Genomic DNA, 16,285 nt, shown 5'->3' with positions numbered 1-16,285 from the left:
TGTGTGTGTGTGTGTGTGATCTGGTGTGTGTGTGTGTGTGATCTGGTGTGTGTGTGTGTGTGATCTGGTGTGTGTGTGTGTGATCTGGTGTGTGTGTGTGTGATCTGGTGTGCGTGTGTGTGATCTGGTGTGTGTGTGTGTGATCTGGTGTGTGTGTGTGATCTGGTGTGTGTGTGTGTGATCTGGTGTGTGTGTGTGTGTGTGAAATCAAAAGCAAAAGTACATTCTCACCAGCGCGGCAAATATGAAATCGTATGGCACGTTATCTGTCAAAGCAGTCCACCATGGGGTGAGTGCTGGAGGGACAAGCACCTGGTGGTACAAAGTGTCGCAACAATTCTCTTGTCTGTCTTCCCAGCCCACTCTGTTCCCCCGGGTGTCATGTATGCATTATGTATTTATTTATATTTAGTGACTTGCTCATCTTTCTCTCGATGTTGCACTCCGATCGGATTTTTGTTTCGCGTGATGTTGCCGTGGTAACTCGCTGACCCTCGTGCCCATACTGGACATCTGTGAAAAAGAGCTTCATAGCTCATCGGATTCCCCCTGAAAGTCAAAATAAACATCGTGATTGTGTCATATCACAAGACGATGAAACTATGTGGAAATCTCACAGGGGCGAGGAATCACCCCCCCCCCCTGCACCCCATGCAACAGATAATCGCTACCGAAGATTTATTTTCGCAGCATGACACAAACACGTCCTCCTTCCAGTGGCCCTTTCATGCCTTCGAACTCAGGTTGAAAGCTGTCGGTCCGTTTGTACGACGAGGGGATACGATAACACTCGTAAAATATCATCCGATAGATATATGAACTTACATTTTGATAAAAAAAAAAATCTGGTTTGCTCTTCTGGACGTAGGCGACTTGCAAATTCTGTAAATGGCGTGAAAAATCCACGACAGCAGGGAAATTGTCATGAACACACAAGATGGTTGTTGGCATTAGCGAGGCTAACGGGCCGCATAGACTCCAAAGTGGACGGATGCCAGGGGCAGACTCTGCAGCAGTGAGCGTTGGTGACCGTACTGTACTGATGAGTCCTAGTGAGGACGAAACCAGTCCACAGTTGGACATCTCTGCCTGTGAACAAGTCGGTTCACCATTGGAACCTCATTTGCCAGTAAAAAATATGATAATTGTTTTTTTACCCTTTTATCTGGCAACAAAACTAATACCTTTTTTACAAGGAGTCATGTTTGCATAGACCACAATACCTGCAGTCATAATGCAAACAAAAAACATAACTCTGATAATGTGCGCCTTTTGGCGTCATATGGTCCAACACCATGTGAGACTAGGCTCTAAGAAAAGCTGTCTCGGGTGTGGACCAATCAACTTCAAGGACAGTGCATACATTATCAGAGTTATGTTTTTGTTTGCATTATGACTGCAGGTATTGTGGCCTATGCAAACATGACTCCTTGTAAAAAAGGTGTCAGTTTTGTTGCCAGATATAAGGGTAAAAAAACAATTATCAAGTCGGTTCACATTTGTTCCAATTCAGTTGGATGGCCACCTAACACAAGAGCACCACAATGCAGTCGGCCTTTGTGCCGAACGCACAAAGGCCGAGTGCGTTTCATTCATTTTTGTTGTGTGATAGCATCAACCAAAGGCTTCCCCGAATCGAACGATAATGGCCAAGCCTTTTCTGGAACACGTCGGTTTTCGTGACCGGCATCAAGATTCACATCTTTTTATTGGTTTCTTTTTGGGCCAGATGTCATACGTCGTCGTCAAACCCTCCTCCACCACCCGACACGACCAAATGAATAAAGTTGTTCACGCGATGAACATTGGCGACTGGGCTGAGACCATCAACTCACTGAGCTTGAGGACTCAGCTTAATCGCAACTTGGTCTGTGTGAGTGTAGGTCTCTATGCGTCGTTCACAGAGTGAGTGTATGGGTGAGTCTATGGGTCACTATGTGAGTCTGTAGTTCACAGAGTGAGTGTATGGGTGAGTCTAAGGATCACTATTTGAGTCTGTAGTTCACAGAGTGAGTGTATGGGTCTCTCTGTGAGTCTATGGGTCACTATGTGAGTCTGTAGTTTACTAAGCGAGAGTATTGGTCACTATATGATTATATGGGTCTCTATGTAAGTCTATAGGTATCTATGTGAGTCTATGGGTCACTATGTGAGTCTGTAGTTCACAAAGTGAGTGTATGTGGCCCTATCTGAGTCTGTAGTTCACAGAGTGAGTGTATGGGTCTCTATGTGAGTCTATGGGTCACTATGTGACTCTGTAGTTCACAAAGTGAGTGTATGTGGCTCTATCTGAGTCTGTAGTTCACTAAGCGAGAGTATGGGTTACTAGATTATTCTATGGGTCTCTATGTAAGTCTATAGGTATCTATGTGAGTCTATGGGTCTCCATGTCAAGTCAGCGGTTTAATCATGGGCGGCTGGAACCCGGATTCGAACCCAGGACTTCAGCGTTAATGGCTCAGAGTGCTCGATGTCAAAGCAAACTAAACTAAAGAAACGACAGAATGTGCGCACATAATGTAAATACACAATGTACGTACATAATGTGCATGCGTGATGTGCATAAATGTTTTATGTTAATTAACTGTGAATAACCAAAGCAATAACAAATATCCATTGCAATTTATATCAATACCTTAACCAACCCACAGGGCATCGCACCTTATTGGGTCACAAGTGACGACATCACCTTTATCTCCCTCCCCCCTCTGTTTAAGAAAAAAACAGGAGGAGGATATCTACTCAATTCTGGCTGTCGCCTGATGATGCTGGTTGTAATTACCGGCTGGACAGCACAGAACGCGAATAATAAGTGTCGTGGGTTTACTCTCCAACACGCCGGTGTGCTGAAGTAGTAACTCATTGGCGCGTTTTGTTTACGTGACAAATCCCTGACTAATTGTTTATGTCGGGTGGTGGTGGGTTTAACGACACATTTATATGTACATGATATAATCACAAAAAAATATTTTATGGAAACTAAACAAAACTGAATCTATTTTTCTTTTACCAGGTGAGGCCCACTGAGCTGTGCGTGTACATCTCTCTTTCAAAAGCGACCCGGCCACACATGATAGTGAGAGCTCAAGGAAGTGGTGTATCATCATGTGGACATTTACTGCAGCCAAAGACTCTCAACGCCTGACGTTGATTACAAATGTGGAGTGAAAAGCAGGAGGACCCGGAGAAAAATCTACGCGACCAAGGGGAGAGAGATACACACACACGTAAATTCCAAATATACAGCAGGGATCGTCAGGCTCGAGATCGAACCCACGACCTCCTGTATACCGGGCGAAGTAGTTGACATCTCCTAGCCACCGTGATGATGATGAGAGAGAGACACGCAAACTCCAAATATACAGCAGTGACCGTCGGGCTCGGGATCGAACCCACGACCTCCTGTATACCGGGCGAAGTAGTTGACATCTCCTAGCCACCGTGATGATGATGAGAGAGAGACACGCAAACTCCAAATATACAGCAGTGACCGTCGGGCTCGGGATCGAACCCACGACCTCCTCTATACCAGGCGAGGTAGTTGACATCTCCTAGCCACCGTGATGATGATGAGAGAGAGACACGCAACTCCAAATATACAGCAGTGACCGTCGGGCTCGGGATCGAACCCACGACCTCCTCTATACCAGGCGAGGTAGTTGAGATCTCCTAGCCACCGTGATGATGATGAGAGAGAGACACGCAAACTCCAAATATACAGCAGCAGGGATCGCCGGGCTCGGGATCGAACCCACGACCTCCTGTATACCGGGCGAGGGAGTCAACATCCCGCCGACGCGAGGTAATGTGTCGCGGCACCCTTCCACGCGTGTTTCTTTATTTGTTTGTCCCCTCTCCCGCGAGCGTCTGGGAGGTTCGCACGAGACATCTCACCGACCCACGCTGCACGCCTGCCTCTGCATCTGTATATATATACAGTCCGCGAGCGTGTACATTGTGTAAGTATATACAGGGCACAAAGCGAAGGCAAAGGTTTCCCCGTTCAGCCTTTAAGGGGACAGATTATCATCAGGTCAAATGCCTTAAATTTCGATTTAAAGCTTTCGTGACTGCAGGGATTCATCTTCTTTGTTTTTTCGGTAAAGTCACGTAGAAGGGAAATAATAAAATAATAAAAATAAAACATAATAAAATTCCTCTTGATATGCAAATTATGTTGTCAAGGCGCTCTTCTCCCCCCCTCCAACCCAGCTTAAATAAACGCTCCAAGCTTGGTGGTGTTTCATTCTTCACCTGAGGACGGCTGCTTGCGTTGTGGCCGAAACGTCGTGAGAATTATTTTATTATGTTTTATTTTTATTATTTTATTACTTCCCTTCTACGTGACTTTACCGAAATAACCAAGAAGGTCAAATGCCTTGTTAGCGAGCACCTATTAAGGCCCGCACGGCACACGAGGGGGCGGTGTGTCCATGAACGCCACATTCAGCCGCCCCGGCCTCGACCGGCACTGATGTTGTTGTTTAACGCACCATACTAAGCGCCCATTTAAGGCTGAGTCGACCTAGGGGAGGCCAGGAAACTGGTTCTAGTATCGGCGATGTTGGCCGTGATCGCGAGTGGAGCCCAAGTCGCCGGTTTCGCCGAGTAGCGCGCTGACCGCTGCACCGCCACTCCCGCGCCCCTATGTACACACCGAGATGTCTGTACAAACACGCGCAAAACCACTTTCCCACATACGTGCAGCGTATTTACAATATGTGCAATGATTTGCGTATAAAACAAAGTCATGGCCTCACAAAAAGTACAGGAATGCCTCGATATGCGTAAATTCGATAAACGGAGTCTCGGTATTACGCACATTGGATGTATTACTTTGAACAGAAAGCTGAAAAGAAGTAAAATAATAAACGCGTACACTAAAATGAATAAATAATACATTTATCGATCTACAGCATTATGTAAGTAAAAATACAATTATTATAAGATATAGATTGTTGAGCTTTCTGCATTGCGAAGTTTGTCAATGTTTGTTAAATACTGTACAGTATAAAATATGATATTATTTTCAATATAAATAGTCTTTGTTTACAATATGAATGGTAAGTTATGAAGCGTTTACATGATCTAAAACAGTGATTCATGAAGGCAGGGAACGCATCCTCACAGTACTGATGTGAAAAGCGATTCCATATACGAAGTTTCAATATACGATAGAAAGCCCCGGGAACGCGCCTAATTCGTATATCGAGGTATTCCTGTATTTGTTATTTTAAGAGTCTGCACGCTTTATGAGACGTTACAATCGGCCCTCTTGCAGAGAACCGTCGCCATGCGGCACGGAAGGTCAAAGGTTATCTAATCGCTCGTGCCAGGACATGAACTCGTGGGCCAGATCGAGACTCACTGTCACAAAATCCATAAGATCCACGGATTTTGTGTGTTTGTTTTGTTCTTAGTCGACGGATGTCCAGGGCAAAGTCTCGTCTCCGGAGTCTCATTGTACGTACGTGTGTTGCATTTCTTCCGCACCCTACGTAACCAACCGTGCTGATTGGAGGTGCGGAGGAAGGGCAGCAAACTAAACACACAACGCGGTTGGTGTTTAATGTTCTCATCATTGGAGTCCATGCAATGGCAGGTGCCAAACAGCTATTTAATCCAGTGACCACAATTTTTCAAAATAAGTTTTATAGCTTGCCAACACGCCAAAATTGTTGTTTTACACAGAAATAAAGTTCTGTTTTTTCAGCGTATAATTTCTCGTGAATTTTCCTGAATGTTTCGTGTCACAATGGCTGTAGGTATTTCGCCTCTGCGCCGACAAGAGGTGTCGTGGCCAGAAACATCGGGCAACATCACGCAGACGTCTCAAACTGTAAGGCGCAGTCTGTTTACAACGGCGACTATGGCGCAAAGTACTTTCATTGAAAGTGAAAACCTGGTACTTCTCTTGAAGGGCTTTCCGAGGTTGCCACAGTCAAAGACGTGCTATCAGTCACCTCCAAACTACACTCGAACATCCCAGAGCATTAGCAGCAGCTGCGGCTGTTCTTCATGATCATCATCATCATCAGAAGCAACATCAACAGCAGAGGTTCATCATCACGGAAGTTTAATTTCTCACCGGATATTTCCCAGGATCGCCGGTAGACTGGAGTGTCGGCACGTGACGAGTGGCCACGAAAAGTGTACTGGGTGTGGTGTGCTGGGCTAACCCATCTAGACAAACCCCGGATGAATTTAAACCACGCTTATATGCGTATCGCGCGGTCCCTCGAAACTCGTATATCTTTCTAGATGTGAAGCTTTCGTGACTGCAAGGATTAATATTCTTAGGTTTTTTCGGTAAAGTCACGTAGGTAAAACATTAAAATTAATAAAAGTAAAATAAAATAAAAATTACGACGTTTCGGAGGCAACACAAGCTTCCGTCTTCAGGTGGAACCGTCACAGCCACGACAGCTGTATCAATGACGGTTCCACCTGAAGACGGAAGCTTGTGTTGCCTCCGAAACGTCGTGATTTTTATCTTCGTATATCATGAATACGTCGTGATAATAAGTGAATACGTCGTGATAATAATTCTAGATTTATCTTCGTATATCATGAATACGTCGTGATAATAAGTGAATACGTCGTGATAATAATTCTAGATTTGAAGTTTTCATGACTGCAAGGATCCATACTCTTTGGTTCTTTCGGTAAAGTCACGGAGGTGAAAAAAATAATAATAACTACATTAAATCACGACGTTTCGAGGCAACACAAGCTTCCGTCATCAGGCGGGACAGCCACAGCAAAAAACTGAATTACTGTAGTGGGCAGAGAGAGCTATTTGTGACAAGCGATTATATAGGGTAAGGGGGGGGAGGAGCCAGGGAGGAGGGATGCAGGGGGGGGGGTAAAGTCACGTGACTTTACCGAAAGAACCAAAGTGATAGCCTCTTTGCGAATCCACTCCTACATGAAGACTTTCCTACGCCGTGTCGGTTGTGAAATTATTTGACCGTAATTAGCCACCCTGGTCATTGCAGATTATTGCAAAGGGAGCCTGGGACTGGTTGAGAAGTCACCAATGTTTGCCATGGCCGGGATTCAAACCCAGGTCACCGGGTTCATCGTGCAATGCAGTGTGATAACCACGACACCACCGTCCCACTCCACCAGACGTCACATTTCCTGCATGTGAGAACATGCCCCTATGTCCTCTAAGGTTACACGGGGGATCTGTGTCTTGCATATCTTTGCGTATTGATGGGCATGCCAGATCAAAATTAATCTCTAATAATCACCATCATCATTCATCATCATCGGTCGCAGAATCATCATCATCAGCAGCTGTTATTCATTATCAAGAACAGCAGCAACACGTTTTAATGATCATAATCAACATCATACAGCAGTTGCGCAGCATCAGCAATAGCAAATGTTCATAATTGACAACATCATTAATCATCAGCTGCAGCTGGAGCGTCTTTGTCATCATTATTAGCAAGGACCGTTCATCGCCACCGTCGTCATCAATCACCACCATCATCAGCAGCAGCATCATCATCAACAGCAGCAGCAAACTGTTCACCATCGCTGTCGTCAGCGGCGTGATGCCGCTCATCCGCTGGGGATGAGGCCGCCGCGCTGTCCGAGGGGCTCCGAGTACTGGGAGCTGTCGAGCGACGGCGACGTCGCCTGCGCCTTGAGCAGCGCCACGCGGTGCTTCAGGTGGAGGTTGCGCAATTGGCCCTCCTTGAGCTCCACGTAGGAGCGCGAGAAGGTGTGGAAGATGGAGGTGACGGGGAACGCCATGAGTAAGATTCCGCTCAGGATGCTGCTGAGGGCCACGACCTGGCCTGCGACGCTGCGCGGCACCATGTCCCCGTAGCCCACCGTGGTCATGGAGATGATGGCCCACCAGTAGCAGGCGGGGATGCTCGTGAATTCGTGGGCGCGGCTGCCTCCTCCTCCGATGCCGGAATCCTCGCTGGGTGGCGCTTCGGATGCTCGAGACGCACCGCCGCCACCGCCGCCACCGCCGCCGCTCCCCATGACCAGCTCGTTCTCCGCCAAGTAGACCATGGGGGCGAAGAGCGCCATGGCGACGCACAGGAAGAGGAGGAGGAGGCCAAGCTCCCGCGTGCACCGCCGGATCGTGAGCCCCAGCGTCTGCAGGCCGAGCGAGTGCCGCGCGAGACGCATCACGTAGAGGATGCGCAGCGCGCGCAGCACGCGAAGCACGAGCCCCACCTTCTCCAGGTAGATGTTGGTGCTGCCCATGGAGGGCGGGCGGCCGTCGGACACCGAGTCGACGACGAGCGTCACGTAGTAGGGCAGGATGGCCGCCACGTCGATTAAGTTGAGCGGGTCTCGCAGGAAGCGCCACTTGCTGCGAGACTGGATGAGCCGCAGGAGGAACTCGAAGGAGAACCAGCCGACGCACACCGTCTCCACCACGAAGATGTCGTGGCACTTTTGCGAGCACTCGCCCTGCGTGTCGCCCCCCCCACGCACGCCCCGCCAGCATCACCACGAGAGAGGTGCACGCGCACACACACGTACACACGTACACGTTAACGTACACACACACGTACACACACACACGTACACACGTACAAACACGTACACACACACGTGCACACACATACACACACGTACACGTTAACGTACACACACACGTACACACACACACGCACACACGTACACACACACATACGCGTACGTACACACACACGTACACACACGTACACACACACGTACACGCACGTACACACACACACACGTGCACACACACATACACGTACGTACACACACAGAGATACACAGCAGCAGCGGCGGTGGAGGGTCAGGTGTTCGTCAAGGTCAAGTCGACCAATGGAATGGCCCGGAAAGAACTCGCAACGCGCGCGGACACAATGCCAAACAATATACTTTTTGTGTCTGTGTGTGTGTGTTGAACTTCTTTCGCGCCGTACTTAATCAACCGTGCTAATCAGAAGAAGGACAACAAACTGAACGCAACAAAAGTCGCTCTAAAGAAATGCGTTTTCAGTGTAGGTTTGGCCTCGGACGGTTCGGGAATTGGCATCTGGTACCGGTGTCGCTGTGATGTTATTACAGGGACACTGCCCCAAGGTGTTAACCATAGTAACTCAATTGAATCAGTTGTATTTTATTTAACCGGGTAAGGCCCACTGAGCTATACAGCTCTCTTATAGAAGCGACCTGCTCACAAGTGATGGCTCGATCAAGTGGCTTATCACGTGGACATCTAGAGCAGCCAGATATTCTAAACGCGTGGTGATGTTGACTCGAAATGCGGAGGGAAAAACCGGAGGACCCGCAGGAAAATCCACACGACCACGGGGAGAGAGAGAGACACGCAAACTCCAAATATACAGGCGGGCGTCAGGGTCGGGATTGAATCCACGACCTCCTGTATACCAGGCGAATTTGCTAACATCTACTAGCCACCGTGCAACTGGTGGCTACGTTGAGCAACCCACCCATCGGGTGGAGAGGCGACAAGGAACTCTGCTCTGCACCCCCCTCCCCACACACAACCCCCCACGCACCACCCCATGCACCCATGGCCCCGCCCCCACACAACACCCTCACGCCCCCATGACCCCGCTCCCATGACCCCGCCCCCGCGGTTTGATGAATTGTCACGATTTGGAGTTGTGATTCAATTCAAGAATCAATCTTTTCGCCGTGCATTGTGCCAAAAGCAGCACGCTCTCGTGGATGCAAAGGTCACTGAACCCACGACATGCAATTCCTTTACATAGCGTACATAACACAAAGCAATCATGGGCGTCGTTGTGCAGAACATAATCAACAAAATAAAAACTAAATCAAACAATGCACCCCTTCCCATGTTTGTCTCTCCAGATAATTCTAGATTTGAAACTTTCGTGACTGCAAGGATTCATATTCTCTTATTTGATACAGCAGTCGTGCTGTGACGGTTCCACCTGAAGACGGAAGCTTGTGTTGCCTCCGAAACGTCGTGATTTTTATTTTATTTGTATTTTACTTTTATTAATTAAAAATTGTAATTTTTTTACCTACGTGACTTTACCAAAAGAACCTAAGAATATGTCTCCAGATAATGTTTCTATTTTTTTAACACATCACGTCAGGCACACAGTGCCTTCTGGGAGTGATCTTTGTGGTTGTTTTCTCAGCGGCATTGGTTTCGCACCACAAGTTAACAGGCACGATTCACGAGCACACGATGCGATTACACGTAAATGCGCAATGCGATTAAACATTTATAATATCAACGTGTAACGGGCCGCCGGCGGGCCGTGTCCGCTCGTAGCTCTCGGAGAGAGAGAGAGAGAACGACTCGGAGCCGCGAGGAGGAACCGCAGAAGGACGGCAAGTCAGCAGCCACCCGATGAGCTGAAGCCAAATCCGCCACCGCCAAGCTCTGCTGTTCTCTAGGTATGCTAAGATGTTTTCAGCCAGTGAATGAGTGTTCATTTGTTTCACGTGGGAGAAAACCGGAGCAAGACCGGAGATAAAACTCACACGCGCAAGGGGGAAACGCTGTATCCCGTGACATCAGTGCACACTCTACCCGTACTGGATTTGTGCTGGCGAGCCAGCGGCAAGGCTCCTCCTTGATGCCCACAAGAAAGGAGTGATTTTTGTCATTTGTGCGGTGATCAACCAAACCCACCGCTGCTGGACTGTAGTCCAGCAGCGTGCTAAGCTAAACTATAAACTAAACTAAACTTTTTATTTTATTTTACCAGGCAAGACCCACTGAGCTATTCAGAAGTGACCTGGCCACAAACGGTCGCTCAACGAAGTGGCTTATCAAGTGGAAATGTAAAGCAGCCAAATACTCTAAACGCGTGTAGATTCTAAATATGGAGGGGAAAAAAACCTCCGGGAGGACGCGGAGAAAATTCCACGCAATCACGGGGAGAGAGACACCGCAAACTCCAAATACACAGCAGCAGGCGTCAGGGTCGGGATCGAACCCACGACCTCCTGCATACCAGGCGAGGTAGTTAACATCTCCTAGCCACCGTGACAATGATGATGAGAGAGAGACACCGCAAATTCCAAATATACGGCAGGCGTCAGGGTCGGGATCGAACCCACGACCTCCTGCATATCAGGCGAGACAGTTAACATCTCCTAGCCACCTTGGCACCTCTCACACGCAGGGAGCTCCGAGCAGATTATATCGGGGAGGGGTAGGCAATGACGAGGCCGCATTTGACAACGGAGTGGCCACGTGCCAACAGGTGCGCTACCTAAACCAGAGCAATGAATTATTCTCATGTCCTCTCGTCAATGTGGCGTGTCGTGATTGAGCACCACCCAGGGCTGCTGTCCTAGCTGCTGCTGAGACCGGGGGGGGGAGGGGGGCCGGGGGGACGTCAGCTTCGGCACTCAGACACTGCTCGTTCGCGCCCCTTCCTTCGCAAGCGCTGCGTCGCTCCACAAATGTCGTGCCCGAGTTTGCGTGGCGGGCGCGAGAACGGCCGCGTCGGCCGCCAGCCGGGTCGATTCACTGCCGCGACGGACGTCGCCTTTCGGCGAAGCAAAACAAAGTAAAAGAAACGATGAACGTCAAGTGACACGGCACTTCACGCCGGGCGGCCGTGCTGGCTGAGCACGTGGCTGCCTGTCACCGGGCACCGTGGAGGGAGCGACAGCGATGGGTTTTGTGGATCACAGCACAAATGACAAAAAACTAAAATATTTCGTCCGGGGGTGGGGGGGGCATCGAGGAAGAGGTGGCCTACCCCTGGCTCGCCGGCAGAAATGGAGTAGAACAAGGCGTGGACCGACAAAGCCTGTCCCGTTCCGTATGGGATAGAGCGTTGCCCCCTCGCACACGCGTAGGGTTTCCAACGGCTGCTCCGGTTTCCTCCCACCTGTATAAACACTCACGAACTGGCTAAAAACATCGTCATATTTAGAGCACTGCAGAGCAATTGTCGGCGCACGATTGCCGCCTGGCAGCCTTCCAGGTCGTCTGTGGTTCCGCAGTGATTGCGAGCTGCAATTTGCATGAACGATGACGCTGTATAGCACTGATGAGTAAGATCTGTTTGTTTGTTTCTTTCCTTTCAGTTACTCAATTGAGCATCCTTTCCTCGGCTTCTCACTTCCCCCGTAAACTCCGGATGACGGTGAATCATCGCGACGCTGATGATCTCACGGCCGGTGCGCTCATCTCCTGCACAGGTGGAGGATAGACACGGATCCGGCCGCTCGGACTGCGGAGGAGAATCAATGACGGAGCGCGTGGCTAAACCTACATCGAAATCTTACTTCTCTAAAAGCACTGCTTTTTTGTGTTTAGTTTGTTGTCCTTCCCCCGTCACCTCCGATTAGCACGGTTTGGTTACGTACGCTGCGGAAGAAGTTCAACATACATAGATACGACAGCTGCCATTGTCGATGATGATGATGATGAAACGTGCTGTCTAAAGAAAACACCTTTTTTTTTACGTAAAAATACCGCAGTTTAAACTTGGTTCATTTGGCATGAATATTTCACGTGCAAGACTATCAATTAAAATGTCCGCCCCTTCGCAATAATGTTAAACTTTGTTTTATTAAAATAGAGATAATTGCTACCTAGATAACTACATGCAAATATCATTTGAGTTGTTTTAGGCATCGGAAGTAATTTGTTTGTTTAAAGTTCGTTAATTTATTTTTAGATGTTACGTCTTGTATTCAGCACATTAAATAATAAAATGCAAATTTAGTTTCTAACGCGTTGGATTTGCAATCCAGTCAGCGTCATCATTATCCGACAATAGCGAGCTCCGGGATGAAACATCTTACAATGAAAATAAAATCTCACAGTGCTCAACAATGAATACGTCTTCTTGGTTCTTTCGGTAAAGTCACGTAGAAGGGAAATAATACAATAATAAAAATTAAACATAATAAAATAATTCTCACGACGTTTCGGCCACAACGCAAGCAGCCATCCTCAGGTGAAGAACAGGTCTGTCGGAACGACAGTGTCTGAATGAACAGACCTGTTCTTCACCTGAGGACGGCTGCTTGCGTTGTGGCCGAAACGTCGTGAGAATTATTTTATTATGTTTAATTTTTATTATTGTATTATTTCCCTTCTACGTGACTGTACCGAAAGAACCAAGAAGATGAATCCCTGCAGTCACGAAAGCTTTAAATCGAAATAAAAATGAATACGTCCTTATGATTAGCACGGTGTTTCGTTGATGCGATTCTCTGCACAGGTGTCCATCGACAGGCGTACCGGGCAGGCAACCAAAATGCCACAGTCAGCACGCGTGCCTTGCAATCCGGAGATTCGCCAGTTCGATTCTATTTCCCGGTGCGGTGGTTCAAACAGCAACGGTGCAATTGTCCGAATGCTTACCTGATGTTGTTTCTGTGTATTTACAAAGCGTTTTAAAGCACAGTTTTAAAATTAAGTTTCAAACTTAGAGTGTTTTAGATACGAGGCTGCACCTACACTTCATAATCACGTGAATATGCGAAGAGCATTCGTGGCAATATGCATTGTCACACGGTCACGGTGCATCCGTTCATCCAATCGTCGGTGTGATGCGAATCAGATGCTCGTGTTACATTTTGGCGGATAGTAAGAAACAAAAATAATGCAAATGAGACGGAAAACAATGACACAGGGTGCACATGTGGTGACACAACATTAGACGCAATAAAATAGTTTGACGCTTGACTTCAATTACAATCCCGAATTGTGTCACCCTGTTGAATTGTGTGACTGTTTTAATTGTGTCACTGTTTTGTGTCAATTATTTGAATTGTGCCACTGTGTTGAATTGTGTCAATGTGTCCAATTGTGCATTTGTGTAAACTTGTGTCACTGTGTAAAATTGTGGAAATGCGTTGAATTGTGTCACTGTGAAAAATTGTGTTACTGTGAAAAATTGTGTCAATGTGTTGCATTTTATTAATGCGTTGGGAGTGACACATTATAACCCGAATTTTTGGAGATATTAAGACGAGCTCAGCTCTCCGGCGTTGGTCGGCAACGATGTCCGACGCTTCAGTCCACGTGTCGGGAACTTTCTTCAGGAGCAGTTCAGAATAACTTCTGATCAATCCCCCCAGGGCGAAACGGCGGCCATCGTTTTGCCGAACCATGCAGCAGAACAGCTGTGAACATTTAAATCCTACCGGGGGTTGGGGAGTGGGGGGGTATGTATCTAGTTTGTGGATTCAGAAGTTAAAGCAAGCATTGACCCATGCCCGTAAAAAAAGTTGGAAGGCAGCTGGGTTTGTTTGAGCCGTGAGAGAATTAGTGTTTCCTAAGAGGTCAACGCCGGATTATCTCAAAGGGCTCTCAATCTCTCTCCGTTTTCGATGCTGGACGAACGTAAATGTCATTTATTTATATCCGGCGAAACATCGCCCGCTGAAGATCAACGCTCGTTCACAGCGGGGTAGTGCTGCCTGCACCGCGGTTTTTCGGCCAAACTCGGTGAGCGAGCGTCTGGCTTCGTGCGGGAGGGAGACTGGGGAGCCAGGAGAAAACGCCACCGCACATTCCACTCAGGGACAACACTCAGAGCTCCAGACGCAACTCGCCGGTCGAAATGACCTCCTGCTCGATCGAGCATCGAAGCGGTGCTCACCTACCGTGTACAGCCAGTGCTGGAAATTCCACATTCCTATGGCCGGGGAGAGTTTTTACATCAGACTTTTTTTGTTCCTTTACAGTACTTTTGTTCGTAAAGAAAGTGGTCATGATTTTCAGATATATTTACGTTTTACACCGGTTCCCTCCTGCTGTAACGTATGAAGCACCCTTCCGATAATCGCCGTTTGTATCGTGACCTACGCAACCACAATTGCAACCAAGACCTGTACACCGCACAACATCAGGACCATCGCAGCCCGCCCACCCCATACACCCCATAGCACAGTGGTTCTTCGCCAATGTTCGGAGGGGGGCCCACTTTCGCTGATAAGACATCGTCAGTGTCCGCCACACATTTGAAACCATTGTTGGGTTTGACAGCAGCACGACGATGATGGGCGGTGTTGTCATTTTCTGTATTGTCCTGGGACGCACGTCAGGGCCGCACTCAAGGCCACCAGGGGCCGTCAGGGGCCTCGCAACAAAAGAACACCGCTCCGACAGCAGCTAATTGGGCCCTTCCTGCTGCTATAAATGCAATCTTCTTTTCTTAATCTATCGAACAAAAGTCTCACCACTCTTGATTTCGTCACAAAGCGTGTTGCTCATTGCATCGACTCCGATGGGTTAGGGCTTCATGGTCAACCCCCCCCCACCCAACGGGGATTTAAACTCGGCGCTGCCACTCTACTGTCGACGGCGAAGCGGCGAGCCATCGCCGGCGCGGGAGGGAAGCCTCACGGAAATTCGCACTCCAATTCAAGTAGCAGCGGGGAGGGCACTCTGATTTATTACTCCAAAGGTTTTTTTGAGCCGTGCGTCAAAATCAAAGGCCTCCTCTCGAGGTGGCAAGGCTTGAAAGCACGACGAGGGAGGAAATGAGAGCAAGATGTGCCGGGACATTTATTTAGTTATTTACGTGTTCGCCTGCGTGGAGAAATTATGATGGGAAAAAAAAATGAAATAAAAATAAAAAGGCAACGCGGAATGTTAATGTAGTTTAAAGTGTTCCCTCCAGACGGAAGTGAAGGTCAGAGCGGTCGTGACTTGAAACATTGATTTTTTTGTTTGTTTGTACAAAATGACCTGTGGGTGAGAGACTGCCGAATGAGAATGCTGCCAAGAAAAGGTCAACGGGGCCTCAAATGGGATGGGGAGAGGTTGGGGGGTGAATAAAGCAAGACAAATAAATTAATGAATACCAAAATGAATCACTCGCAATTATTCAAACGATTGTCTCTCATTGAGCTCATTCGATTGTTAAATCCCGACGAGAATGTAGCCCGCGAGTCCATATTCTGTTGAGGAGAGCAATGGGGTTTTTTTTGCGGGTTTTTTTTCACTGTTGGAGAAATCCCACGAGGTCATTTGGGATAAAGAATCCCGCTAATGTCGCTGAGGAACGAACGTTGATTATTTGTTCATGGCGCCTAAGAGGGCTTGCTATGTGAACGGTGGCCACAACAGTTTTCTACAGTTTTTTATTTCTCCACTATGGGCTCTAAAGTAACTTACGAGCGACAGAACACTTTAACAGCAATAATAAATTGTTTTTACAAGCGCTTTTCTAGCAGCTACTTAAGGCACCGTACATCACACGAAATGAAAAAAAACCTTAAACAGAGACCAACGTGACTTCAACGAAAGAAACAAGAATATAAAAATGACTAAGCAGACATGGAGGAGTCAATT

General features: G+C 47.8%; 1 protein-coding gene across 1 annotated transcript in view; it reads right to left on the bottom strand.

The window, feature by feature from the left end:
- Positions 1-7,295: 7,295 nt before the first annotated feature.
- LOC144732340 (voltage-gated potassium channel regulatory subunit KCNG2-like) overlaps positions 7,296-16,285 on the bottom strand; it is a 42,966-nt gene continuing 33,976 nt past the window's right edge. The window contains exon 5 of the mRNA XM_078613818.1: positions 7,296-8,445. Coding sequence (XP_078469944.1) covers positions 7,573-8,445 — 873 coding nt within the window. The 3' untranslated portion in view covers positions 7,296-7,572. The remainder of the gene's footprint in view (positions 8,446-16,285) is intronic.

This window comes from Lampetra planeri, chromosome 42 (genome assembly GCF_965212315.1).
Source record: "Lampetra planeri chromosome 42, kcLamPlan1.2.h2, whole genome shotgun sequence".
In the NCBI taxonomy this organism is placed as follows: Eukaryota; Metazoa; Chordata; class Hyperoartia; order Petromyzontiformes; family Petromyzontidae; genus Lampetra; species Lampetra planeri.
The sequence above is the reverse complement of the archived record's forward strand: the minus strand, read 5'-3'. Positions and strand labels throughout refer to the sequence as shown.